Genomic DNA, 27,551 nt, shown 5'->3' with positions numbered 1-27,551 from the left:
TAGTGGTACCTTTCTCGTAGGACTCTGCTGCTCCTTCTGCAGAAAGCTCTATTTTTCTGTTTCTGATCATCCCGTTAGGTTATACAACGCGTCCTTCTAATGTAAAACAAAAATACGGTTCAGGAAAAAGTCTCCTTTTTATTGCGCTAGACACACAGAGACTAGATAATAACTTTGGAAACCAGAAATTGTTTTGTTTACCCAGTCCATTTTTATTATTATCAGTAAGTGGAAAAAAATTGACAGACAAAAATTCCTTCAAAATTGTGCAATAATAACATAGCAGAAATCAGTGGATGAAAAAAAAAAAAAAAGACAGAGAGTAGCAATTCGAATGGTATAGTATTAAACTGCACTTAAGGAACCAGATTAGAAGTTGACACTACCTCTAAAAATCTCGTTATAGACTGGCTGCTTGTAGACTGCTGCACGTTTTGAAGGATTAATTATAAATGTTACAGCTAGTTCCGGTAATGAAGATGCTCTCTGGGTCCAAGAGTGACTAACTCAATTGCACCATTTCCCTTCTGAAGTCCATTTGAAGGAGACTTGAAAGTTGTTTCGGAAAATGTTATTTTGGTCTTTCCTGAACACAGTTTTATATTTCCACCAGCAAATTAGTGAAGTTGTCATTAAATACCTCTCTGTCCCTACAAAGAGATTTCAAGCATATGCAGATCCCAAGACTGAAATCTGCCCTGCGAGGAAAGGGCGTGCTGCTCAGTGAGAGTCGCTGGCTCAGGTGAGGTTTCCCTGGTGGCTAATGAGAGTTTGGGGCTGCTTTTGGTGACTCGAGAAATTAGCTGTTCACTAATAATTTACTAAATTATTAGTAAATAATCCTGCCTTGTCGGTTGTCTGGGCGAGGCAGATCCCCCTCCACCCAGACAGGAGCTTTCAAGTCACTTCTCCCAGGGTTTCTAGAAACCAGCAGGAAGCAATACCATTTTGTCACCAAGAAGGTGACCTGAAAACACAAAGGTCCTTTGGTCACCAGGCCAAAAGACGATGGCGTGGATGTCGGTAGCCAGCGCTGTCACGGCACGTGCTCCCTCATGCTCGTGTGCTCTCCTCCCCTTTCTGGCTGGGTACGCGCTCGTGTACATCTATATGTAACTTGATCTCTGTCCAAGCAAAATAGTCTTTTCCCAGTACTAAATCTGCGGCTCTCTCCTGCTAATGCTGTGTCAAGGTAGGAGCACATGGAACAAGTTACGGCAGGGTTAGCCGGGGCGTGAACTTACAGCACGCCAGCTATTCTACAGATTAAATATCTGCACGCACGGTTTTCCCCTGCGGTCAACACGACATGCTTCACCCCTCTCTGAAATTCCTCTTCGTGTTCCCCTGGGGTACGGGCCGCCGGCCGCGCAGCGGAGGAGCTGTAAGCCCGTGCTCCGGCTGGCCGCTGCGCGCGCCCGCGGCGGGTGCCGGGCTCCGCGGAGGTGGTCGCCTGCGCAGGTCTCCGCGGGAGCTGGGGTGCGCAGCGCGCCGCAGCCATTTTACGGATGAGGCGGCTGACGGCCGAAGGAGCGATGTGATTTATTCAGGCTGAAAGGATCGCTTTTTCGACCTTGAATGGGTGTTCAGATCTCAAGCCCGGAAAATGGCAGCTCCTTGTCCTTTCTTGTAAAAACCAGAACCCCCACTCCCAAAAAACGCACAAAAACCCCTCAAAAAAACCCCGAGCCAAAGCAAAACAAACTCACGGTCCAAAACCCCACCAGATTTTAGTGTTCAACTTTAGTCTTTTGTTCAAATGGACTTAAGAGTACCCGCAGGCATCTGCAGTGAAATCTGAAATGGATGCAAGCGCAAATTAACTGGAAGAAGTTCCTCCTAACCAGGGTACTTCCCATACCCCGTTTTTTCCTTATGGACTCAAACATTTCACTGGGTTTCTATGAGGTAAACCCAAGTCACCTCCCAAAAGTTAGGGTAATGATTCACGTCACATTGCATAAGGCTACTGAAGCAAAACCAGAACAAAATATGCGTCCACATCCATGTACCATATTTACACCAGAACCCTCCCACCCCCTATACGTCTCTGTGAACAAGATTTCGTGCTTCAAAAGTTCATAAAAATATACAATTTACCCAGAACTGCTTCTGTCCTGCTCACTCCCTGCCTGGGGCTTAGACTTCTCTCTATATAAAATACACTAGCCCTGTGAAGTTGCTTTGCTGAGAGCACAGTGGTGATTTTTGCAATGAAGGGAAAGTCTCGGAGCGTAGGGTGTGCCTCTGCGTTACAGTACTGTCCACATCAGGTAAATCCAGCTTTGCACACAACCTGCCTGCTGCAGTGCCCCAAACCCCCGTGCAACGCAGGGGCGACGGCAGGCTGAGGGCAGGGGCTCTGTTCCACCCGCGTTGCGTTAGTGAGGCACAGGTAACCAGGAGCGATGCTTTTGAGTACAGTGTTTCAACAAAATGCTTTGCTGGCAATAGACTGAGCTCCGTACGGATGTCGCTGAGCCACGGGTACAAAGGAGCCTTTCAGAGTGGCCAGAAGCAACCTGTCCCCCAGCTGATGCTTGAAAGCATCCAGCCACGGGATTTCTGCAGAATATAAAGTGGTTACAAGGGTCCCCCTTGGCATCTGCCTTCCAGATAGAGACACGAGATGGGCTAAACTCTACTCGCTGTACTCGAGCAGGATTTACCCTGGGGGAGTAAAGTAGCAGTATTTAACCGGTAGTAATTCTCACCAGAGAGGTACCACCTTCTGGGATACTATACTGTACTTCTCCGTTACCTGTGCCAGAAATATTTGCTTAATAAGGAAGGGGTTCAATACTCTTTATCTCTGCTTTTAGGCTTTCTTTCCTATATCAAATCTTTTGATTTATACCTTTAGAATAGTTTAGCCTCTGGGTCAGGTTCTGGTCTCTCTCTGTAGCTGTAATTCTAGGCAAATTGAGCTATACATGCTGGGTTGATTTACTCAAAATTTTTACTCCTGAACAGCACCTGACCCACTAACAAGGTAAAAATATTGCAACTCTGCAAGCTCGCTCCTACTTATAAAAATCCGATTATAGTTTGGTCCCAGCTTTGGGGGAAAAACCTGTCACCGGGAATGATAACACCAGTAATTGAAAATAGAGTTAGTATTTCTATAGAGTATCAAACCATACAGAACTTCAACTTTGTATACATTTTCTGTATGTGAAATTAAATGGATCAGTCATGTATCAAAACATAGTTGGCCTCTCTCATTTCATCTGTAGGAAGACTGCAATTATAACTTAATTTACACTGCAAAAATATTTTTGGTTTCAACAAAGAAAACAGCGTGACAAGACAGTGTGCTGTATTTTACTGGTGCGAAGCTTTGCATATATAGAGCATGGACAGGCGTGACCCGTGACCACCCGCTCGTGTCGTCACTCTTGGGTTGGCAAGTAGTTGGATTCGTGGTGAGATTCACATTTTGCTATCACAAAAAAAGCTTGACAATGGTAACCAGACAGTTCTACTGCTTAGCTCTGTATGTCTACTGGAAACGTGAGATGACTAGTGATGGGAAAATAATACATACGCGTATATATATATGTTACTTCTAAAGCTGAAGGTACTACAACAGCTACTTTTAGGAAATGCTAATGAAGGAGGATCGAATCCCTGCTGTAAACCAAATGAATTTAGACGTTTGGTAATTACTGCTCTGTATGACTGTGGAAAACCTGTCTGCGAAGCTGCCTCCCAGTTGCGCACAGTGGAGGCTCCCCCTTCCGACCCACCGACACAGTAGCATCTTAGAGAAGCTCCACAGAGGAAAGGTGTCCTGATTAGCTGGGGTTTAAGGTGTGCGCTTTAACTTCAGGTAGTGGCAAATTTTTTTCAGTGATGTTACAGACATAAGCTACAGATTAATTAGGCCACGCGTGATGGGCACGGTCAGCAGCTCGGTAACTGCAGGTGCCTCCAAGGGGTTTGGGCAGCGGTGGGAGGGTAGGGCACGGCCTGGACCGTTGTTACTGTGCACCCGAAAGCGAGGGTCAAAACCGCAAAGCCTGGGCGCTTGCACAGCACTGCGACAGGATGCTGCAGCGCTGCTGCCCAGGAGCAACCACATTAGCAGAGCCCAGAAGCCCTCCTGCTAATGGCCCGCGGCGTCACGGCCGCGTGCAAGGCTTTGCGTGACCCTTGGTAGGGATGCTTTTGGCTTTTAGGTACAGCAGCAGGAAGCTAAACTCATACGTGAAGTATGTGCTGCAGTATCTTGACTTGGGCTCTGAGATTGCTGAAAGATCGGGTCTTTTAATAAGGGGGAAAAATACGTAAAAATGAGGATTTTTATTATCATGGCAAGAACAATGATGGGGATGCCAAGATACTACTGCCTTGCAAGATAAAGTGGCACATGTTCTACACAATAATGTGTACAATGTCTGACGACTTTGGAAATCTGTTCTCAAGCAGATTTCCCAATAAATTAACACAACAAAAATACTTTCATATAAAACGAAGTCCAAAGGATTTTTTTTAAAGTAAAAGCAAAACCTTCAGGGACTATATTACTTATCTCTCTCTACATATATAATCTCCTGAAATTTTTTTAAATAAATTTGTTCTTGTCTTAGAAAAATAAAACGAGTAGCCAATTTAGTCAACAGAAAATATCTCACAGACTTAAAAGCATGCCCAGCAAGCATAGCCTTGTAAGACTAAATTAATGTTAAATCAAAGCAATTTGTTACTAAACCAACCTAGTCTGCAATTCACAGTTGATTACTACAAAGTGTATTTTTAAAATTTTTTTTGGCCCATATAAAAATAACATATTGCAACTCAAAGTGCATTTTTAAAATAAACAATCAACTATTTTTATCAAATAAAATATTTACACCATTTGGTTTTTACAGTCAGAAATGCGCTTCACGCGATGACCATGGGAACATCATCTGAAAATCCAGTTATCATTGGGGCTTCGTCATCCTCATCGCCTGAAAAACAAACCCAGAGTGCTGTTATGCTGCCCTCAGCGTTTCACGGGGCACGACTAACCAGGCTCCTGAAGCTGGCCACAAAACTGCCCTCAAAACCAGTATATTGTGGCCTCGCTCGTGCTCTTACCTGGTGGTTGTATCTGTTACATTCAGGTTTTAACTGATTTGCATTAGAGGGAGTGGTTTAAGTGAAGTTGCTAAAAACATTTGTCCTGGGCCAGCTTTGTACTCTTAGGACGAGACCAAATCCATAGAGATTTTTATGCCAGAGGTGGCCCAAAGCGTGATAGAGAAGTTCGGTCTTGCACTGATTTCACGTCCTTAAGGCTGCCCTGAAATGCCATTGCATGAAACCAAGGGCTACGTACCTAAATCATCTCCTGAGGAGAATATGGCCGAGCCCAGGCGGGAGCTGTAGTGGCTGTTCGCAAAGGCGGTGAAGCTGTTCTGCAGCCGTCTGTGCCTCATGTACAGCACCACGAAGCCAATCCCGAGGCTCACCAGCAGCAGGAACAGCACCGGTACCACGATGGCAGCGACGTCTGTGGATCTACCGGTTTTTGTTGCGGAGGAGTCTTCACCTACGGGTGAGGGAGGGAGAGAATTGCCATTTGCAATGGACAGCACATTTCTCTAGTGAGTTTGTGAGGCTTTCGTTAGTCTTTGTTCAGGAGGATGGGGAAAATGCCAGGGACTTACCAGTTCCTAGTTCATCATAGAGAAGAGTGGCTGGCTCGCCACACATCTGCCCGCTATACAGGCACCTGGCCCGAACGGTGAACGAATAGTTGTGACCTATCTTCAGGTTGGAAACTTTGAAGAAGTTTTCTGTGGTGTTCCCGAGATAAGCAGTGATGTTCATCAAGCTGTCAAACATGTGAATCTCGTAACCCTGAGAGTTGTGAAAACAAAGACACAAACCCCAAATCACTCGGCTGCAGAGGTGAGGTTTGCTCCTTCTGACAGGGCTTTGAAACTTGTTTTTCCTCCTGAATCTAGCTTTGATGAAATGCATTGGGCTATCAGCTGGGAGAGAGCAATGTGAAGCCTCCTCCAGGCATCCATCAGTGTGCATTGACCTTGGCCAGTTCAGGGAGGAGAGAAGATTTAGGTCTGTCTGGTTCGCTCTGCGCTTGGTGTCCACCCGAGACCACCCAAAGCACAGAGTCCAGTAATGGTGATGGCTTTTTTGGCGCAGTTTGCTACCTGCCCGGGCCCTGACAGAGAACGTCACAGATTTTCTATCAAAGTCTAAATACTGACAATTCTCAGACACTTCCCGGCACGTGCGTCCCAGCACAGCGGGGCAGTGTCCTATTCCCAGTCCTTTCACACACGTGACAGTTGACCTTTTTCAAGAAGATAATTATGTTCCTAAAAGGTGACCGACCGGACCTATCGGCTTTAGTGCCTTAGTCGTGATACGAATTGAAGGGAGCTCTGTGTAGAGGGCTCATCAAGGACACTTAGGGGAGCAGAGCGTACTGGCGTATTCCAAAGAGTCTGTGAAAGGAGCCTTGCAGTGACTCTGCTCTGGGTTTTTCTGAAACACTGCCTGTAGGACGAGAGAGACAGCGCAACTTACCCGGCTTTCATTGAAATTACTTTCCTTTAATGCCAAACTCTTCCAAAAAAGCAGAATATGGTCATTTTCTGTTATAATTTTTAAGGCGTCTGGTGCAGACAGTGGAACTGCAAATGAGAAAAAATGGCAGGCGGGTTAGGTTTTAGCACTGATGGCACTTTTCTTTTGGCTGAGAAACAGCAATGGCATCGCTTCTGAAACGTAGTATTTTTTAGGGGTCAGCACAATACTCCGCTTAGAGAAGGGCTGTACTGGAGGAGAGGATACTGTGGCATGTAAGGTGCTAGGAGTTTTTCAGTGGGTTTTTATGGTAGGACTGTAACGGTACTTCATGGTGTCTACAGGTGTCTTTCCCATCTCCACCTAAGCAGGAGAAAAACCCCCTGGCTACCGTTTGAGAGGCTTCCTCGCCACTGCTGTTTTTCGGGGGTTTAATTGCCTTCCCTGGGAGGTGCAGGGAGGCCTCTCGGAACGGGGCTTCGGCTGTGGGAGAGGACTAAGCGATGCAGAAACACTGCTGCAGCTTCCAAGCAGCACAGCGGTGGGATGGATGCTGTGTGGGACGGGCGCTGGATTCCCTCTAGTGGACAGTGCTGCAAGGACTCACCCCGGCACCCACCCAGTAGTACTCTTTCCCTTACCTGTGTTGATCTTCATGCTGGATTCTTTGCTCATATTTCCCAGTTGAACAATCACATGGTATTTGCCTCCTGGTTCAAGTTTCTTAATGGTGTACTCCACCGTGCTGTTCCGGGTTTTCACTTTGTAGATTTTATCTGTTTTTCTTACTAAATCTTTAACTGCGACAGCATACAACTGGAGGGGGAGGGAAGGCATACGCAGTGAAAGGTCTTACTTTCCTGCAGACTTGCTAGCAATCTCATACAATGGCAGGACATTAGACGCAGGGTGACAAAATTTAAATTAAACCACGCCTGCGCTCTACAGAAAGCCTGGGAAGTAAGATTGCAAGCCTCTTGCTGGCCTAGCTGGATCCCTGCCCGAGATCAGTATTTACAGATACAGGAAATGCAGTTACTGGAACAGATGAGGGCAGGAGGAAAATCTCAGGTTGTATTTCTTAATGAATCACAAGGATGCAATGCAAACTCCTGCCCCGTCAAAGTTTCCAGTTTTGCCGGGAAGATATATATATACCTTTAAACCTTTGCCGTTAAAGTCTCTGGACCAGAATAGGAGCGGAAAGCTTGCTGAGAAAATGACTTGCCTTCAATGGAGCGAGACCTGACTGTACGCCAGCATGCCAGAAAACAGAACTGGGCTTTGTTGGGGCTGTGCCGGCGCGGCCGGAGCGGGAGGCAGAGCCCGCAGCCCGGCTGGCCCAACGCCTGTCCTGCTGGCCTGCGGGCTGGGCTCAGGCACCGGCCGGGCTGGGCTCAGGCACCGGCCAGCCCAGGCTCCAGGGCAAAGCCGAAGCCCAGGAAGGTGTTTCAGCGCATGCCCAAGTTTGCTTTCAGACTCAGGCAGCAACAGATATCCCAGACCTGACTCTTTTTAAACGCAGCGTTTTAACCTGAGCTAATGGCCAGTAATGTGAAGAGAGGAAATGCAGGTCCCGGAGGTGTCAGCATCTTGATGACAACTATTTAGAGGGAGGGCAGACCTGATCTCAGACTCGGTTCTCTATCAGCAGCAGGTCAGGGATCTGTCTTTGAGCCAGGGTTTTGCAGTAAAGGGACAGGAGAAGGCGCTGTGAGATATTACCATGTCCTGGTCAGGCGAATCGTAGGGCGATTCCCACTTAATGACTGCGAATGTCTTTCCAGTGTGCACCGAGTGGAGGTGCCGGGGGGGAAGCCGGTTGTCAGGGATCATCTTCACCACAACGTAGTCGGACGGTGGCCCTTGGTAGGGAGACATCACACGGACCTTGAAGGGATGACACAGCGGTTAATACTGTGCCTGCACCCTTTGGTACCAAACTACAGCCTGCAGTGCAGGTAGGAGGGGGAACAGAAAAGGAGCCTACCAGAAACAGGTACTGCTCGTCCCGCTGCACGATCATGGTGATGTTGTGGGAGGTCGTGGTGGTGTTGTGAGGGCTTCTGTACAGCTCCAGGAAGGATGTGGCGTAGAAGATGCCATAGACCTGGGGAGGAAGAGCACAACAGGGACGGTACAGGTTTTGGCAAGGGCCGGAGCTCCCACCCAAACTTTCACTGGCTGTTGCTTTTTAGGGACGTGACGCAAAGACCCTTTTTCCTCTGGGCACTCTCTCCTGCCCAAGTTCAGGTTCAGTCTGCCCGCTCACCGCTGTGCTCCCCACCCTAAAATCCCAGGCTCAGCTCTGATAACACAGCAGTCAATTGAAAGACCACTGGAGCATCATGTTGTTACCAGTGTATTTCAGCCACTTCTCCGCTAGATCGGTGGCCGAACAAATAGACAACAAGATAGCTTTCCTTGCTTCTGTTTAAGGGGCAGCAGCTGCTTTCCCTCATTTTTTGAGCACAAAATTTTCAGGGCCTTGCAATTCAATCCCAACAAATAATCGTGTTTTAAGATTTTGCTTGCGTTTTGAGGCTCTGAGCTAGACCCTGTCCTGGCTGGTGAGAAAAGAGTCGGTGCCTTACGACATTCCTCGGTCCAGTCCAGCTGCACTCCACCGCAGTCTGGTTGATGGCCTTGGCTTTGAGACTTGGTGATGCAGGTCTTGTTCCACTGGTCACCACGTGTACAAAAGACAGAGGGCTGTCACCCAGCTCCGTCTTAGCCCAAGCAGAAATTTCATAGGGGGTGTGTGCTGTCAAATTTGCAACTGAGCAAGAAGAGAAACGTGCAGTATTAGGTGAGGCAAAATATTGCAATGGCAGGGTGAGAGCAATAGGAAACGGTCAGCAGCATCAAACAATCTTAGACAGGAGCCTGCCTCTCTTGGTTTGTGTTTTGATTCATTTTGAGTAATTTCCTTTATACAGAAGCACCTGGGACTCTGGTATCTAACCCAGCCTGTGCTTTTCTGTATCGGGATGCTTTCCCATATCTAGACTGTGCACACCAGTGATTTTCCCAAACCAGAAAGTAATCTGATTAACAGGGACATGTACTCTATACAAGCCCAAGAAATTGTTGACCTTTTGCAGAGTAGATAAGGAACCACAAACAAAATCCCATGTGATGAAAAAAGGCTAGTGCAGCTCTGGGGGATAAATCCCAAATCGGCTTGAAATCTCCAAGTCCTAAGAAGAGAGGCCAAGGATTTGCTGGTTTGTCCTCTCAAGATTTATTCTTTCCTAAACAGAAACTACTCAGTTGCAAAAAAAGAAAAAAAAATCCGATAGCCTTCCGTAAAACCTTCCGTTTGGTGTTGACTAAAGCAGAATTTTACACTTTACACAGAATTTACCTTTCTGGATGGACTTTTCTCCTTCTATGATCAGAGTCCTTTTTTCCTGCCTGTGTGTATCAAACGTCCAGTAGATGTTCACAACGTAACCGCTGACCTGTCAAGCAGCAAGGGCACACAATACGAACTATCAGTTCAGCTGGTTTTGCATGCAGCGAAAGACTCACTGGTGAAAGTCTTTGCATTGTATTTCCCATCCTAATTAAGAGAGCTGAGACGGTTGATGAGTAGTAAGAAGTGATCTGGCATGAAATAACTAGTTTCAAAAAGCAATCGCAATACTGAAATGGGTGACAGCTTATCCCATCCAGTATTTACCATTTACCCAACGCAGGCCTTTTTTTCTTTATTCTAGTTTCAGAAGTAAAGGTAAAAATTTTACCTTGATATTCGTAGTCATTTTTAGGCTGAAACTTATGGAGTCCTCACTGTAGCTCTCAATGTGTATGACAGGTGGAGGAATGACTGGAAGGAAAGAAAGGGAGAAACAGCTGTTACGGCAGCACAAAGAAATACAAATACTTATGGGGAGGGGACAGGTAAAATACAGGCTTTCATTATGACAATCATCTCTCAGACAAGGAATCCCCCATCTTTCCAGCCCCAACCTTGCCTGTCTCTAAGACACATGCCCCTCAGAGAAGGCACTGACATGCTGTACCTCCATCATTTTTTCAGTCGACCATCTAAAAGCTGCCTTATCTGTGCCTTGCTTGGCACAGGCTGGAAGCAGAGAGGTCTGGACACAGGTATTTTACTTCTGAACTCAGTGGGGCAAGCTCATATCACAGGTAACGGTTTCTGGCCTTCAGAGGAACCGGTGAGGGAGATCAGGAGCTATTGGTGGGGACAGCTGTCAAGCGCTCATGCAAAACCTGAAGTAAAAGTTATTACGGTTCTTTCTACCTCTGTTTTTCTAACTGTCAGGTACTCATGTACTTCATATTATCTGAATCCTGCAATTTTAGTAGCGTGGTGTTTTCTTTCCTCCCTTTGTCAACATAGTGAGGATGCACTTTTACCTGACAAATTAGCAGACTATTTTGACATCAGAATATAGTTTTGGAAGAAAAACTTGGCATGAATACAAATGATCTCAAAAGGCTTTTCTAAAAACAGTTTGGAGGGAAATGATTTACTGTGTTGTTTGAATTTATCTACTGTAATGTTGTGATAGTTCATGGGAGCCTTAGTGGTCTTTTAGTGGTCTAACGTACATGAGATGCAGAAACCATCATAATCATAACCTAACAGGGCAAGCATCCTTTCAGCCAGTGACAGCGAAGGAGTTGGTGGTAGTATGTCTCGCCTATCTAAAGGTAGGATCTAGCCTACACAAGTCAGAGGGAATCCATCTGCAGTCCAGGAGAGAGGGCCACCGTTCTGGACAGGCTTCTCACCCGCTTCCAGGGCAGTACCTCCATCCTACGTGCCACAGAGTTCAGAGGAAGAGTCAGCAACCCGTTCAGACTTGCCACTGAACTTTGAGGCAGATCAAGTTAAGCAAAATGGTACAGCAAAGTTGTTAAATAGTGTAAAACGCTCAATAGGGAAGCGTAAAGAACGAGGAGGTGGTTATGCATGCTGATGCTAACGCTTCAGGCTTGTATGCAGCCTTTTTGCTATGTTGTCCGAGTTGACTGAAACAACAACATTTACCTTTGCCTTTTATGGTGGTTATGGATTTGGAATCACTCCAATTTCCCACTCCTCGACTAGTTACCGCAGCAACCTTTTCAAATAAGAGAGTTAGTTAATATGAACAAATGTACGCCGCCAACATTGTATAATGCAAACAGAGAACGAGGTTAGAGCAAGGTTACGGACGTGGCAGAGCTCATGGGAAAAGGACTTTGAAGCAAACAATAGCTTAATTACTTGGCAATAAAATGCTTATTACAGAGATAAAGCAGACTGCTTTAAGTCAATTAAAGGAATCTTAGAGGAGGGAGGTGCATCCTCTTCGCAGATAACCACTCTCTTATGAGATCTTTAGGAGGAGTCCATCAAGATAAGGAGCTTTGGACTCTATAGGCCATAGCATAGGTAAGAACTGCACCAGTGAAGTCCATACAAGCACTGAATCCAGCTCCAAAGATTTATTTGGGAACAGATGAGTACGGGAAGGAATACCAAGGAAGGAAAGACTCGCTCCAACTGAGTGTTAGAATAACATTGATTCATGGGTGGGGAAAGGGGTTTATCCCACCTCCCAGGGAACTCCCCCAAGAACCCATGCTCATTCAGCACAGGGAGGATGGACAATGGCAGAATATACATTTCCCAGGGCCCAATGTGCAGACCTTCAGTTCCTATTCTTATTAGTTCTGTCTATAATTACCCAGCTTCTCCCATGTGCATACATTCCCCACAGGCGCATCTGCTTCTTTTCCCAGTGATACGGTCAGGACCAAATTTATCTCTGGCCCAGATCCGGCGCAATTGCAGTGACATCGGAATGGGCAATTAGTACTGCAGATTTCATAATACAGCCTGGCCTTCTGGGAGCAGGAGCAAATCAAGGGCCTTAATTCAGGCCTTGAAACTATATACATTAGTAGCGCAAATGCCAAGCCCTCATTGTGAGTTGACGTTAAAGGGCGGAATTTTAACAACGTACTTTTTTAGCAAGTACGTGACTGTGCAGGACTTAGACTATCCAGTGAAAAGTAATGAGAGCATGCATAGACAGAGCTTTGAAAATACTCACTCTAACTGTGTATAATGTGTTGACCTGTAAGTTCTTGATCTCAGTGTAGTTCTTGGTGGTTCTAAGGGACGACCACTCCTTGGATCCAGTCCTGCTGTATTCCACCTAGGAGCACCAAAACAAGGGATGAGAGCTCCACAGTCAACAATATCGCAGGGTGACAGGTCCCTCTGTGTCAAAATGTCAGTAGAAAGAAGTACAAAAGCTTAAAAAGAGAGCCAGAAATGAAATTACGAACTTGAGGGCTGTGTCACTACCTACAGCCACGCAGCATTTCTTCTCCCAGCTTGCCCGATGCTCTCAGCAGATTTCCTCTACAAAATGTCCTATTCCTGGCCCACCCCCCTCTGCAGATACAGCTGTCTTCGAAAGGCCAGCTGCCCTCAGCAGCCTTCCCCGTCCCACCACTGATCTGGACTGGGCCCCGCCAGGCAGCAGGACTCACGATGAATTCCCGTATGAGGCCGTGGGCGTTGACGGGGGGACTCCAGCAGCCCATCACCACGCCCTCAGCTTCTTTTTTCAGGGACAGCTGAAGGTTAAAGGGAGCATCTGGTACTAGGGAGGGAAACAGAGGTGTTAGTGACGGTTGCAGTTGGTGTGTCCGGACCGCATGGGGAAAAGCAGCGTCTCCCTGAAAGGTTGGGACAGAGGAGGAATGGCAAGCGGTCCCTGGCTCATGGGAGATGCCTTCTTCCTGCAGTTGTGTCCCGAGTCTTTTTCACCCCCCTCTGGAGCAATAAAGCCTTTTGAGTAACTGTGGTGAAGCTAGGGTTTTGCTAAGCTCTTTGCTTTATTTTGCATCCCTTCCTTAACCTGACCTCCACTCTGCAGCTAGAAAGATCTTGCTCCTTGCGTGTGGTACTGAACAGTCCCACGGGCTCCTCACTGCACTGTGAGAAGAGATCAGCTTCCCAGGGATACTAAACCACTAAGTCATGGGCAAGAAAGAGGGCAGGTCGGCGACTCAGTGCAGGACTGACTCTAGGCAGGGAACCCACAGCCCTTTTTCCCAGTCCAGCACAATTCCCAGGCCTGTGGAAAGACTTTTTTTTGTTCGTAATGGGGAAACCTCCGTGGTATCTATTTTCTAAGCCGAAGCGGAATGCAGCAGGTCACCGATACGACCGTGCAGGTCTGCTTACATCCTTCGGGTGCCCGGAGGGTGATGAAGTCATTGGTGTTGTAGACTCGGCTGAGACACTGCACTTGGACTTTCACCTGATAGGTACAGTCAGGCTTGAGGACTTTCAAAACACTGTTGGTTTTGTTGCTGTGGGTTTCCAAAATCTTCCAAATGCTTTCACCGACCGTCCTGCGGGAGAGAGTCACACCCCTCCAGTCAGGACAGTGTTCAGTAACAAAGGGTGAAACCATCTATCTGTAATTTAAGAGCTTGCTGCTTAGTTTCCTTTTCACCAGCTTGAAAAGATGCTCTCTTAAAGCCAGAACTAAACATAGTTCAGTGACTTGTAAGAGCCGTCCTCTGAGGTTTTCTATAACTGCTGTGCTCTCATTTCTTGACTTTGTTCTCGTTGTTAGCGGTCCCACAAAGACGAGACCCAAGCAGAAAAAAACCCTCAAATATAGCCACATTACTGTCTGAGTAAATAATCTGGTGGAAACAAATACAGCTCTCTACAAATGCCCCCTAGTTACAGATATTTTGGGTTGTCTTTGCAACAGAGTATTAGAAGATTTTCCAAGCAGAAATAGATTGCGCAGCGCTCAGTCTTTCAGGCGTGATTCTGTACGGTACTTTGCTGTAAACATGGGCATACTGATACCCGTGCTCACACTTCTCCCAGCCTGTACTGGATACGAATAGCAACAGGTCATGCAGTGTAACACGCGGGTACCTGTAATAGACGTTGTAGACACAGGAGGTCGAGGACATTCTTTTTGGCCGAGCCCACGTCAGAGTGACATTGCCAGAGAAATCAGCCGTCCACTGGAGGTTCTGGACTTTGTACACGATTGTGTCATCTAAGCGGGCAATGGGAAAAGTTAGTCTATCGGAGGGAAACAAGCTCTTTGTGCAGAACAGAAACAGGAGTTATGTTCGTAGCACAAACAACACGTGGAGGTAGAAACAGTAATATGACTGAAGGGAGTATTTGCACCATTCGAATTAGATGTGTAATTTAGGCGGGCGTTATCAGTGGAGAAGAGCGGGCTCTTCAGAAGGCAGTTCAGAGCAGGAACATACCCCTGGTGCTCTTAGTTCTCCCCAAAATGTCTTGGTTGTGTTTATGCTGCATCATGCAAGCACGCCCTTTCCCCCAAGGAGAGATAAAGCATGGCTGTTGATGAAATACTCTTTAACATCATTTTGGAAGTGTATGAGTGCAAACTGATCGGTGCAAGCTAAGTCACTCTTCTACTCATGCGATGAATCTGTGCGGTCACTGTAAGCCATCCAGAGCTTTTCTTTGCGTGGTTTCCCTTATCACATCTCGCATTCAGCAGAAGGACCCAAGCGAAGGCTGGCAATTAAGGCCGTAGTCTGGGGACTGCCTTGACCTGAGCTCTGCAGCTGAACTGCCGCCTGACCTCGGGAAAGGCACTTCGGGGATGACAGCACTGTGAAATCCAGCGTCGGCAGTGGTGGGGACTTGGGGTGCTTATGTGAAACAGCCCAAATCCATGCCCTGCTCCCGCTAGGCCATTCCCTGCTCTCTCCTTCTGGGGACTGCGTGTCAGAGCCCACATCCAAACGCCCAAAGTCTGGCCCCACTCGGGTGCTCGGCTTCATTCCCAGTGCTGTACAGAAACTGAGCGGAGGGGAGCCAAACTGCTGCCACTTCGCTTTCCCTAACCAACTGGAAATGAAACCCAGCAGGCACGTGGGTCCGCAGACAAGCACGGCAAGACAAGCTCTCTGAGGGGAAAAAAGATGGTTTCCCCTTGGCATAGCAGCCGAGCCGTGAATCTCAGCAGCTCCTTCCCCCTCCCCTGAACCTGCTTGCTTCTCCCAATCAATATTTAATTAAAGAACTAAAACCTGATTGATGCTCAAACCCCCAAGCAGTTCAGTAGGAAAGCAGCTGAATCTCATGGCTGACCACAGACGGTGATTGATCGCTGTTATCTGCCCAGGGCTGGCTGCAGCACGCATCCTGCCTGCCTCCAAGGGGCCACTGAAGGCCAGGGTGGGAGGACAGGGATGGTGGCGGGGCACATGCCACGGCTCCCAGGGTCACCTTGCAAAGGAGGACAGAGCTGGAGACTATTGCTTCACCCGTGGGCCATGTAAAATAGACAGCTTTGCTCCTACTTGTCCTAAAGGTTTTTTTTCCTGTGTCTGAGGCTGCTGGAAGATGAATTGTTAGTACAGAAGCTGGATGGGAAGTTTGTCCCAGCTGGTTATAAATGGGCGAGGAGGCAGCTCAGAGAGCTGGACAGAGGCAGATACGTCCAGGATGTCGTGAACGAAAGGTCACGTATCCAGGAGAGCACCTCTGCGTGCTAACGCAGAGCAGAGCATGAGAAATGGGAGAGGGCTGCTGCTTACCGGTACAGTTCCTCTCATCACTGCTGTCTGAGCAGTCCAGATATCCATCACACCGCTCCGTCACCATAATGCAGGCCTCTCCGTCCTCGCATTTGTAACCATTAGGGCACGACAGGGTGCTGTGAGTAGCTGAAAGAGGCAGAAAGGTTTCGGGACTCAAGGCAGGAAAGTTCCCTCACCAGCACTGGGCTGTTTGCAGTGCCGGTGCTAGTTCAAAAGCAGGCATGATGCTGGCGTGGCTGCGTGTCAGGGATGGAGCCCAGACAGAGTGTCTCAGTCATAGGACTATCTCGTTCTGGCTGCATCTTCTGGCGCGATCACACATGGTGGCATCAGAAGAACCTGGAGCTTATCCCACTGAAAACAACAGCTGGATTTCTAATGGGAAGGGCGCTGGTTGGTCGGCTTTTTTTCCTCTTTTTTATTGTAATGCTGCATTTATTGCATGGATTCCACCAGCAATAAAAATCTTCAGTGGCTCCCCTGTCCTCACAAAGAGCCTCCCAAGGGAAAGAGCCAGGCGAGACGCTCTCCCCACCCCGCACTTACGGCAGTTCCTCTCGTCCGTGCCGTCCTGGCAGTCCCGCAGGCCGTCGCACCGCTTCCAGTTGGGGATGCACTTGTGCAGCTGCTGGCACTCGAACTCGAACCTGCTGCAGCGTCCCGGGAGCGCCGGGGAGGTGGCCGTCACGTTGGGTCCTGCACACAGCAGCGAGTGAGGACACCACCCAAAGCGCGGCCAGGCTGCCGCTGCCACCGGCAGGGACCAAAACCTGTCCCCAGGTCCCGACTCCACTAGATGGCAATCTCTTCCCATCTAGCAGGTAAATGGCTTCTGCTGGGATGACGCCTAAGCCATCCTCTCTCCTGACTGCAGAGGGCTGGAAAAGCAACTGGTTTGCAGGGGATGTCCTGCACCGGCTCAGAGCTCGGCAGGCGTTAGCAAGGACCGCAGCGAGAAAAAACCCTCTTTGTCCTTCAGCGTAGGTGTGAGCTGGAAACCCACCCTGCAGCCCTGCTCTCCGTGCCCCTACACAGTCTGAGACATGACGGCATTTGAGCAGGGACCTGCTGCCGCAGTAATTCATGCTGCCTGCGTCGGCCGGAGCAGTCCCAGCTGGTGGCAGGAGGTCTGGCCCCAGGGAGAGGAGACAGGGGGCTTTTACACCACGGTGTCATTTAACTCTGTAATGTGGCAAGGCTCTGAGACCGAAAGGCCAACGGTCCTTGCAGATGTGTTCCTACAGACAAAGGAAAGGGGTGAGGAAGAGAAAAGCTTACGCGAAGTAGGGCAGGCTTCCTCGTCGGAGCCGTCGGTGCAGTCCTTGTATCCGTCGCAGACCCAGCTGTTCATGATGCAGGCGCCGCTGTTGCAACGGAAGTGATTAGGTAAACATGTCGGTGGGATCGATGTAGTAATGGGATGAACCGGAGAACCTAAAAATACACCGGTTAGAGCTGATCTGAGAGGCCTGCTCCTGCGTACGGGCTGTAAGCTGTGCCTGTTCCCAGCAGACTGAAAGCCACTTATCAGCGGAGGGAAGAGGGGAGCAGGCAAGGCACTACAAGCCCAGTGTTTTCATCTGCATTGTATCTGCATAGCTCCTCATCAGGATTTCCAAAAACACAGAGTAAAAAGATGCGTGAGAGTGCGCACACAGCCCATTCACGGGGGATTTTCGGAACCACCGGGGCTGGCGCAGGCTGTCCCAAGCAGCCCTGCAGGAAGGCAGCTGATGGTGAGAGCGGTCCTTCAGCGTGCCATAGCCCAGCCTCAGGCAGGGCTCCTGTGAGCAGAGCAGAGCGCTGTGTGCCCTCACCCTCGCACTCCTTCTCATCAGACCAGTCCCCGCAGTCATTCTCCTCGTCGCACTTCCACTGCTTGGGGATGCAGTGCCCGTTCCCACACTGGAACTGGTAGTACCGGGAGCAGTTCGGGGCATCCGTCGGGTTTTCTGACAATGAGAGGAGAGTGCCGTGAGTCCCAGCATTATCTCACCAGTCTTCAGCACAGCTGAGGTGTGAGAGCATCTCAGGCCAGGCTATGGCTGGTCCAGAGAGCATCACCCGAGAACAGACATTCCCCCGAGCAGTGCAGGCAGGGTCCTTTCTCTTCTTCTCCAGCATCCCCATTCCGTACAGCCCTCGCTAGCCTGTTGCCACCACTATTACGTCTGGGTGCTGGGTGCTTCATGGCCAGACACCAGCTATGACCTGAGAACAAGAGCTGACAGCGGAATTCAGACAGAGCATGGCAGAAACGGAGAAGCAAACCCTGCAACTCTGAAATGAAGATGCAGCTGCTTCGTCTGGCTGGGTACAGCTCCTACAGCTACCCAGGGAACAGTGGTAAATATTGAGTTTGGCTGAAAACTGCCTGTCTGCTTTAGGCTGGGAATCTGTGGAGTAAATATGGTCACATATGACTTAGTCAAGCACAGGATGTGCCAGCTGTATTGGATTTTCAGTGTGCTTCAGTCTACCTACCTGCAATATGAGGAAAATGATACTCATCTCCATGTAAGACACCCTGCAACGTGCAAGTGGAATGCTACACGCGCGTATATGTACATACACATGAGTGCATATGTAAAACACGAAGAAGTCAGCACTCTGTGCTCCTGAAATTCAGAGGAGGCTGGAACTACGGTGACGAGAGACCCTGAGGTACCGCTCACCACAGTTTGCTTCATCGGAGTAATCGCCGCAGTCATCCATCCCGTCGCACTTCCACACCAGGCTGATGCACACGCCGTTCTGGCACTGGAAGCTGAACTGGTCACAGGTCCGGTGGAACTCGGGGTCCTGGGCTGCAGGGGTGGCACAGAGAGGCATCAGAGCTTCAGTGTAAAGACCACGGGCTTGAGAGAAGCTCATCATTGAGGAGGAAGGAAGGAGCACACTCAGAGGCAATCACGGATTTATAAGCAGAGCATTACAGTCCAGAGCCACCTCTTAGGAGATCTGGCAGCTTTCTAGTACCTTGGGGAATGCACTCTCCTCTCCATGCCTCTGGTTTCGTTCTCTATCCAACCCTCCTTTCGCAAAGATGCACAATATCACACTTACAGCAGCCAGCATAGTTGGCGTCTTCATCTGATCCGTCTCGACACTGGATGATGCCATCGCATACCATGGAGTGGAACAAGCACTGCTGCCGGTTCTTGCACACGAAATCCATGTAGCGGGTGCACAGGGGTTCTGGAGAAACAGGAGGTCAGGAGGGGAGGGGATGGCACCTCTGCTGTCCTTGGCAGCAGGAAGGCCACCCGCTGTCATCTGCACAGACCTGAGTGCAGTGGCTGGATTTCAGGAAGTTACAGAAAGTTTCCCAGACAAATCACTCAAGCTCTGTCCCTGCACAGGCTGCCCTTGCCCGGTAACGCGTCGGCGTGCAAGCGGGTTGGCACAGGTGTCAGGAAGGGTTTGGTCACCTCCCTGAACACAGCTCCTGACAGCGCGCCCTCCCTATCCATCACAACCCTGCCTACCGTGCCTTTTGCTGACACTTGCAGACCAGCCGATTTCCCAGGGGGCTCGTGAATGCTAACTAAGGCTTTCCCATTATCTCACCAGGGCTTTTCTCCCAGCGAGACAGGCTTTGGCAGACTGTGGAGGCTGTCAGCCCTCGCTGCTGGGGCCCCGCCAGCTCCCCGCAGCCCCGGTACTCACCGCAGTGCTGCTCGTCCGAGGCGTCGGAGCAGTCGTTGATGCCGTCGCAGTGTTTGCTGGTCGGGATGCAAGTGCCGTTTGGGCACTGGAAGCCGTTGCACTTTTTTTCTGAAATTCAGAATTGGGTTGATGTTGGGGGGGGGTTTTTGTTTGTTTTGGTTTTTTTTTTTAAAGCTGCCTTTAGTTAGCTACAAAAAGCCATGGCACAGCCCCAAGCGCCTGTGTCTGCCTGCTTTTGGAGGGGTGGGAATCCTCCCCCCGAGTCTGCCGCAGGTTTATCTCAGCGAGTTTGCAGAAAGCCCTCCCGCCCCGTGGCAGAGCCCCCTCCGCACACGTTGCACGTTACCGCAGTTGGTGGGGTCCTCGTCGGAGCCGTCCTGGCAGTCGGCGTCGCCATCGCAGGCCCAGCGCTGGGGGATGCAGTGGCCGTTCTGGCACTGGAAGCTGGAGGCCTCGCAGGTGTGATATACTGCTGGAACCAGAGCCGGGGGGACGGCCTGAGCGCGGGGCGCCGCCGACTCCCCGCTGAACTGCGGCGTGCGTTGCGGCAGGCCCCGCCGCCACGCGCCCCCGCTCCCTCCGCCCGCACCAGGACTTGGCGCTGTGGCAGGTCCCAGCACTGAGCGCAGCTCCAAAGCACAAGCGACCACTCCACGGGCCCCAGGCAAGAGACTGCCGGGAGTCCAGGTTCTCCCTGGGTCACGCCATGGTCTTTTCCTCTCCGCGCCGTACTTGCTCACCAGCCTGCCGTGCCTCAAGGATGGCTTTCGGAGGCTAGCGAGCCCTCCTAAAGCTCTCCCAAAGTCAGGAGCCTCTTCCCCTTTGATCTCGGTCCTCGGCGTGTGTGGGCAAAGGCGGCAGTGGGGGTATCTTGCCGGAGATGGCAAGAAACGGTCACAGCGAGCCAGCAAGCCTTGGCGGAGCGGCAGGGTCTCCCAGGCAGGGCAGGACAGACTCAGAGACGGCCTTTAATTAAGGCAGGCAATGCTTTTCCGTGTTACCAAAGCAAATTAGAAATACAATTCTCCTTCGGTTTCCAAGGGAGCAGGGCCCTGGCTTTCCGTAGGCTCCTGTCACGCAAGTGTCTGCCTGTGGGGTACCCTGGTTGAAGCCTAGTCTATGCTGTCACTTTAGAGACAAATGCCGCTCTTCAACCAGGAGAGCACTCGTCGTTATTGAGAAGAAAAGCAATGTTCAACTTAATTAAATTGCATGCTACTGAATTTTAGGTTAGCGAGTGACATCCACTTGCAGATATTTCAAAATACTACAGTCTTGTGTCAGTAATATTCTATTAGGTATTCAGTGTGAAATGTAATTATTTTAGATAAGGCCAATAATTGCAGCCGGTGGAGTCAGATGAAATGTTTCTCAAATAATTGTGATCCTCTTAGATAATTTCAACTTTAGGCTTTACACACCCGATATGCTTTTTGAAGTAGGTTCCTTTCCTGTAGTAATTCTCTCAGGAGAATCTCATATTGAGAGATAAGTGATACCAATATAAATTAAACCTTCTTATATAGCCATGCACTTGGAATACTAACAACCCAGATCCCCAGCGCCACGCTACGTACCCCGTGTGCTCGAGGCGCAGCAAATGCCGCAGGGGGTGAGCGCACAGGAGCTCGGAGGCCTGAAAGGGATCCCCTAGATCCTCGTGCCAGGGCCCCGCCGCAGCGGCGAGCCCCGCCGCCTGTCCCAGCGCCTCTGGGGCTGCAGCTGGAGCACAGCAGCTGCCGGTATCCCGGGGGCTCTCGTGGCCCCCGCGGGGCTCCCCCGGCCCCACCAGCCCGTCGGCTCTGACAGGCTGATCTCAGCCACATGGCATGGAAACTACCGCTTTTATCGTGAAATACCCCGTGTATTGCTCTACAAGTATGATCTTATGTCTTCCACTGACGGACTGAAGCACTGCCTACTCTCAGAACTCTCTTCTCGTGCAAATACTTAGGGTTGTGGCTTGGTCGGTTTTGGGGTCTTTGTTTGTTTGTTTGGTTTTTAATGTTTCTTAATTTAAGACCAATACATAGTTATCTGTTGGCTTTTCTATGACAAAAAGGCTCTGTCTGGGTGTTAACCTCAGGAGACTTGTGAGGAACATCAGTTTTGCACTTTGGTGCTGAGGACAGTTGGTGTTGTGACTTTCAACTGCAAATAGAGAATGAGGCTCGCGGGTGTAGGACTTGCCTCACGAGAGGCGTAAACTAGGAACGATACTATTTCTGGCAACGAGGTTGCATTGATATGAGTTGTAAGCAAAAACAAGAGCAGGTCTTCCACGTGTGACTCCACACTCGTGACGCTCTCTTTAGATTTCCAAACCCACGGAGCAAAGTGAGGCTGCTAGAAGAGGAGCCGCTCCCCGAACTAAATCTGCCTCTCTCCTTCAGATCAATTAATTGTGGAGAAGCTGCAGAGAACATGCCTGTTTTCTGCAACGTATTTAATGGCGAGAAAATGGTCAGAGTTCAAGCTGCGAAATGCGATCAGTGCACACCGGCCTGTTCGCTGCCTCCGTGCAACAAGGGAGCCCTTTCTGTGCAGAAGCGCCCTTTGGCTGCCCAGCAGCCACACACCCGCTTCGCCATTCAATGGAGCTTCAAAGCCACGGCCGCTGCCGGCTGGTAGGCAGAAGGTGGACGGCCCTGTGGCCACCGCAGCAATGCACACCCGTCGGTGCAATCTTGCAAGTAAAAAGCAAAGCTAGGTCGCTGTGCGAGCATCGCAAAGCTGTCGGCAAATTCACAGCGAGCCCTAAGGCCTGTTGAAGGCACTGGAGGAAAGAAACCCTTTGCTTTTGGAGCGTTACATCACCCCGAGCTGAGCTACAGGCTGCCTGGCTGCCCTGCTGGGTGGCTCAGCTAACAAGCAGGGAAACTGAGGCACAAACATTGGCTGATATCGTACGGCACCTCAGGCTGTAAGTAGGCAGTGTTTGTAACAGAAGGTTATCGATCACATCAAAGCGCTCACCAGTGCAGTTCACTTCGTCGGACCAGTCCCTGCAATCGTTATCACCATCACACATCCAGGAAAGACGAATGCACATCCCTGAGCTGCAGCTGAATTCATCGTTTCTACACTGGTGAGCCTCTGCAAACAAGCACACGCAGTCAGATGCTGTTGGGGCCAGGAGAGAGGAGGAGGAAAGCTTCTCATGGGCTACTAACTGAAGAGAGGAGGCTGATATCTGAGGCAACAGCCTACACAGCCCTGCAAAGCAGACTCATCTTGAAAGCATGTTTTCCTGCCTCGTCCCTAGCCCAGAACGACCAAGAGCTACTGCCTTGCTGTTTACCAGCCTCTTCCCTCCTTCGGTTCAGCATTCCCTCCGAATTGCTACGCTGGAGGTGCGTGGCCGCAAACATGGCAACACCGAGCAACCCACGCCTCCCATGCACTTGCTGAGCAGCTGCCCAAGGTCAGCTTGTAACTTCTACCAAATATTTGGCTTCGGATCACAGGAGTACCCAAGGAGCAGAGCGGGAGAGCTGGATGATAGCGGCACAAAAGTCTCCCTTGGCGGACCACGGCAAGGGGGGGAACCAGCACACGGCCTCGCTCTCTTCTCCTGTCCCTCATTTGCCAGTACCCAGAAAATGATGGGAGGAGGCGGCTGTTAGCCAGGATAAGCAGGGGGATCTGGCAAAGCACCGCCTTGCCCTACAGTGTCTATGAGTAGCACTCTGCCCCACAGTGCTGCTGGGCTTTCCGCCCTTGCGCAGGGACGGGGAAGGAGGTTTGAGCGAGGGCACTCACCACAGTGACTTTCATCACTGTTATCCCCGCAGTCGTCCTCCAGGTCACATTTGTAGGACAGCGGGATGCAGGTCCCTGAGCCCTGGCAGCGGAACTGGGTCTCGGCGTCGCACACGGTGGTGGCTGATGCAGTAGAGAGGAGGAGGAGGAGAAGGAGGTTGAGGTTACGGTTAGACAACGGTTCCTGCCACCCGCGCGTGTGCACTTAGTGCAGGGAATTGAGGGGAGGACGACAGCATCGTGCAAGCTTTGCTCAGTGCAGCCTGAGTTACTGTTACTGTATTTTATAGTCATTATTAGGCACTCTGTGTAAAGCAGAGCAGGGAGGTGTTAGCTGTCTGTCTGGGGATCAGGACTGAAGCCCACCATGTCCACTCACAAGCCAGGGGTCTCCACCAATTCCTAACTTTAAACCCGGCCCTTTTTCTACAGTGCACTAATCCAAACCCTTCAGGCTCCGCAAAGCTGTGGAACATCTGCCCCTCTTGCACGCGTTGGCGGTCCCTAATTTTACTCAAAAAGGTGACCTCCATCTTTAATGCGTGAACTTGATTTATTAGCTCAACAAGAGGCCCATGCCTGCACAATGGAGACAGAGTCACCTTCTATCTGCGCTCTTTTCCTCGGCATTGGCTGTGCCCTCAATTAGCCTCAGAAGACAATTACTGCAAGTGACAAACACGCGTCCTCGTATGAGAGCTGGCATCCATCTCACCGAATTTTAGACATTTACACCTGAGCTGGTCAAGGGGGAAATATTGGCCCTTGCAGGGCACAACTCATCTGACTAGCTTCGAATGTCTACCCGAGGAGGAGATGAATTGCAGCCCCAGAGCACCCCTTGCTCTCCCTATGAAGGGAGCGTAGACCATCGGCTCAGGTGCAATGCCAACACAGCAGACATCTAAATTTGCACAGGCAAATGCCACTGCAGGACGCTTACGGCAGTTCTTCTCATCGCTCATGTCCCCACAGTCATTATCGTTGTCACACTGCCAAATGCTGTTTATGCAGTTCCCATTGAAGCATCTGTACTGGTTCGGCAGACACGTGTTTTCTGGTGCAAAAGGGACAACAAAAACAAGCTGGCATGAGGCATGACGCTGCGCTTTCAGAAGAGGGGCCACGCTGCTCCTCGCCCCAAGGGCAGCGGAAAGGTCACGCCGACCTCTCACAACGGCAGAAGCCGCATCTCAACGTAAAGCAGCAGCAAGACCCAAGCGTGGTTTTACCTTCCTTTATGCAAGTGTTGTTCTTCATGGCGTAGCCGTGAGGACAGTCGCACTTCACCTCCCCTGTGGGCAGCACGGTGCTGGACACCCCCTCGGGGCACTTGCAGCTCCTGCCGTTGTTTGACTTGGGCAGGCAGAGCAGGCTGCAGGGCTTGGCGATGCAGGCGTTCTCCCCTGGCGCGAGGGCAGAGAGGAAGGGGACATCGTCAGGACAGAGGGCTGGAGACGCCGCAGGAAGCCCAGTTTCACCTGCCATCCCAGGCTTTGGGTTCAGACCCCCGTTAGGAGCGAGCTCTGCAGCACCGAGTGCTGGGGCTGGCCTTAGAAATGCACAGAGCCATCTGCTCCAGGGAGATCAAGGGCCTTAAAAAGCTCCTCCCAGTCTCTTGCAGGCTGCTGGCGGGTGAAGCCCTTTGATGGTCTTACACCCATCTGAAAATGAAGCCAATCCCTTCAGCGCATTCATCATGCAAGGGCCGCCGCCACCTTATTGCAGCCCAGATGGGAGAGTAAGTGGAGGACAAAGTTGGTGCAGCTCTGAGACCCTGTATTTTGTTTGGCCCGTACAGCACTTTGCATGGAAAGGCCATGGTCTGTGACCTAACCTATGAAGTGCCACCACAGCTGAGTATGCTATGGGCTCCCTCCCTGACAAGGGAGTATCTCTCTTGGCAGCCGAGAAGCTGGGCACACCACTAATGAAACACATTCCTTACAACAGCGCCTGAGTGCTTCAAACCCTGCAGGAATGGGGATACATTCAGGCTCAGGAAATGTGAGCTGGACGGCCTGGTGGCCTGGGAACCTGTGGAAATGGGGGACGAACACGTTTCTAAATAGCAGGAAAGACCATCTGCACACTCATGCGATTACCTGTTGTCTTTCCTCTGTAAAAGATTTTCATATCCATGATCCCATTTAATCGGCCAACTAAGATCTCCATTCTTGAGCCGCTGTTTTTGGATGCTCTGAAAATACTCAGCTGTGACCAGTCGTTCCAGTAGATTTCATTCTGAAACACAGGCTTTGCTCTTAGCGCAAGGAGCAGTGCTGCTGGAGAAGCGCTCGTCAGTGGTCACCTGCGCTAAGCCCCCCTAAGCGCCTGGATGCGCGGGGCAATCGAGAGTGCAAAGTCTCCCCAACCCAAGGGGAGGAAGATGAGGAAGACCTGAGCTGGGATTTGAGCAGGAATGGAAGCAGCAGTCGCATCTGCTGAGCGGCACACAGTCTGGGGAAGACGTGGTAGTACCGCTGCTTGGGAAAGCTGCGCGTCTCTTGGATGTTGGTCCCGGTTTCAGCTGCACCTGCCTGCTCGTTTCAGGGGTGCGTGGGAGGGGTACCAGGGGTACCCCTGGGGTACCAGGAGCAGCGGTACCAGGAGCAGACATAGAGCAAGCAGCAGGCCCGCTCCTAGCCTCCCAGTCCAGCGCGCTCAATGCTCTTCCGCCGCCCGCCCCATATGCGCAACAACCTCCGAGCGTGCGTGCTACGGAAATGCACACAACGGGAAACGAGCCGCCACATACATACCTTAAATACAGCAATAGCATAGGGGTGAGGGAGGCTGTCCAGGATCACAGATCTCTGTAGCCCGTTGAAGTCGACCCTCTCGATCCTGTCCATGTAGGCTTCGGTCCAGTAGATCCAGTGGTCATCCACGGAAATGCCATTTGGCCACCGCACGCCCTCCGAAACGATGCAGCCAGCCGATGAGCCGTCCATGTCACTTCTGTAAATGCCAGCTCTGGAGTCCCCCCAGTCTGTCCAGAACATCAACCTGACAACAGGCAGAGAGGTTACTCAAAATAATAACAAAACAGTTCATCAAAAGGAAACAGGTTATGAAGCAAAGGTTTGAATACTTTACATTCCACATCTCTGGCAAGACATGCCTTTGGAAAGGGAGCTCTTTGCAATTCTAATGAAGGCCACTGGCAGATCTACAAGCAGCAGAGAGGCTTATTTAGCTGCAGGTTCCGTGGTGTGAGTGCAGCTGTAGGTTACCTTGCACTGAACTGCTTGGCTTTAGCGCATACAGCTAAGGACAGCTCAGGTTTGTCAGCACTACATTTGCAGCGCAGCAGATGCAGCAAAACTGTACCAGAAAGACATAACTTGCATTTGGCTCTTGAATTTGAGCGCAGCTCAGTTTCTCACACATCACTGCAGCTTTTACAGAATCACAGAATCGTATAGGTTGGAAAAGACCTTTAAGATCATCGAGTCCAACCGTTAACCTAACACTACCAAGCCCACCACTACACCATGTCCCTAAGCAACTCATCCAAACGGCTTTTAAATACCTCCAGGGATGGTGACTCAACCACTGCCCTGGGCAGCCTGTTCCAGTGCTTGACAACCCTTTCGGTGAAAAAAAATTTCCTAATATCCAGTCTAAACCTCCCCTGGCGCAACTTGAGGCCATTTCCTCTTGTCCTATCACTTGTTACCTGGGAGAAGAGACTGACCCCACCTCTCTACAACCTCCAAATTTCCCCACTGACCAGACCAGTTTTACTGGCAGGAAAAGTTATTTGCTAGTGGATATGTAAGGGTAGGAAAACAGCAGTTCAATCGAACGAAAAAACCAGTTTGTGATGTCTGCTCCGAGGCGGCTGGCGCCTTAGTTGGGCACATGATGGCAAGAGTGGGCTCCGCGGGGCAGGACCGTGAGCTGTACCCTGCCGCACTGCCCACCGCCGCCCCCGCACCGCGCCCTTCGGGGCCAAGCCTTGCACAGCTTTCTGTGCG

At 50.3% G+C, this 27,551-nt stretch overlaps 1 protein-coding gene across 2 annotated transcripts in view; it reads right to left on the bottom strand.

Annotated features, from left to right (window-relative positions):
- Nucleotides 1-223: 223 nt before the first annotated feature.
- The window catches only part of SORL1 (sortilin related receptor 1), a 54,110-nt gene continuing 26,782 nt past the window's right edge, over nucleotides 224-27,551 (bottom strand). The window contains exons 20-48 of one of the 2 annotated variants that reach the window (XM_075521163.1): nucleotides 26,331-26,577; nucleotides 25,674-25,812; nucleotides 24,801-24,974; nucleotides 24,512-24,625; nucleotides 23,569-23,691; nucleotides 22,783-22,902; nucleotides 20,153-20,275; nucleotides 19,807-19,914; nucleotides 19,204-19,335; nucleotides 18,813-18,944; nucleotides 17,955-18,089; nucleotides 17,416-17,571; nucleotides 16,684-16,833; nucleotides 16,135-16,263; nucleotides 14,480-14,606; nucleotides 13,766-13,935; nucleotides 13,066-13,178; nucleotides 12,621-12,725; nucleotides 11,570-11,642; nucleotides 10,293-10,375; nucleotides 9,911-10,007; nucleotides 9,138-9,322; nucleotides 8,534-8,653; nucleotides 8,269-8,433; nucleotides 7,185-7,359; nucleotides 6,544-6,650; nucleotides 5,658-5,850; nucleotides 5,327-5,539; nucleotides 224-4,955 (exon numbers count right to left, since the gene is read on the bottom strand). In XM_075521163.1, coding sequence (XP_075377278.1) covers nucleotides 4,888-4,955; nucleotides 5,327-5,539; nucleotides 5,658-5,850; nucleotides 6,544-6,650; nucleotides 7,185-7,359; nucleotides 8,269-8,433; nucleotides 8,534-8,653; nucleotides 9,138-9,322; nucleotides 9,911-10,007; nucleotides 10,293-10,375; nucleotides 11,570-11,642; nucleotides 12,621-12,725; nucleotides 13,066-13,178; nucleotides 13,766-13,935; nucleotides 14,480-14,606; nucleotides 16,135-16,263; nucleotides 16,684-16,833; nucleotides 17,416-17,571; nucleotides 17,955-18,089; nucleotides 18,813-18,944; nucleotides 19,204-19,335; nucleotides 19,807-19,914; nucleotides 20,153-20,275; nucleotides 22,783-22,902; nucleotides 23,569-23,691; nucleotides 24,512-24,625; nucleotides 24,801-24,974; nucleotides 25,674-25,812; nucleotides 26,331-26,577 — 3,976 coding nt within the window. In that variant the 3' untranslated portion in view covers nucleotides 224-4,887. Of the gene's footprint in view, nucleotides 4,956-5,326; nucleotides 5,540-5,657; nucleotides 5,851-6,543; nucleotides 6,651-7,184; nucleotides 7,360-8,268; nucleotides 8,434-8,533; nucleotides 8,654-9,137; nucleotides 9,323-9,910; nucleotides 10,008-10,292; nucleotides 10,376-11,569; nucleotides 11,643-12,620; nucleotides 12,726-13,065; nucleotides 13,179-13,765; nucleotides 13,936-14,479; nucleotides 14,607-16,134; nucleotides 16,264-16,683; nucleotides 16,834-17,415; nucleotides 17,572-17,954; nucleotides 18,090-18,812; nucleotides 18,945-19,203; nucleotides 19,336-19,806; nucleotides 19,915-20,152; nucleotides 20,279-22,782; nucleotides 22,903-23,568; nucleotides 23,692-24,511; nucleotides 24,626-24,800; nucleotides 24,975-25,673; nucleotides 25,813-26,330; nucleotides 26,578-27,551 lie in introns of both variants that reach the window. The other variant, XM_075521162.1, reaches the window with a different exon arrangement.

Source organism: Mycteria americana, chromosome 19 (assembly GCF_035582795.1).
Source record: "Mycteria americana isolate JAX WOST 10 ecotype Jacksonville Zoo and Gardens chromosome 19, USCA_MyAme_1.0, whole genome shotgun sequence".
NCBI lineage: Eukaryota > Metazoa > Chordata > Aves > Ciconiiformes > Ciconiidae > Mycteria > Mycteria americana.
Note: the sequence above shows the minus strand (reverse complement) of the source record. Positions and strands in the feature narration are given on the sequence as shown.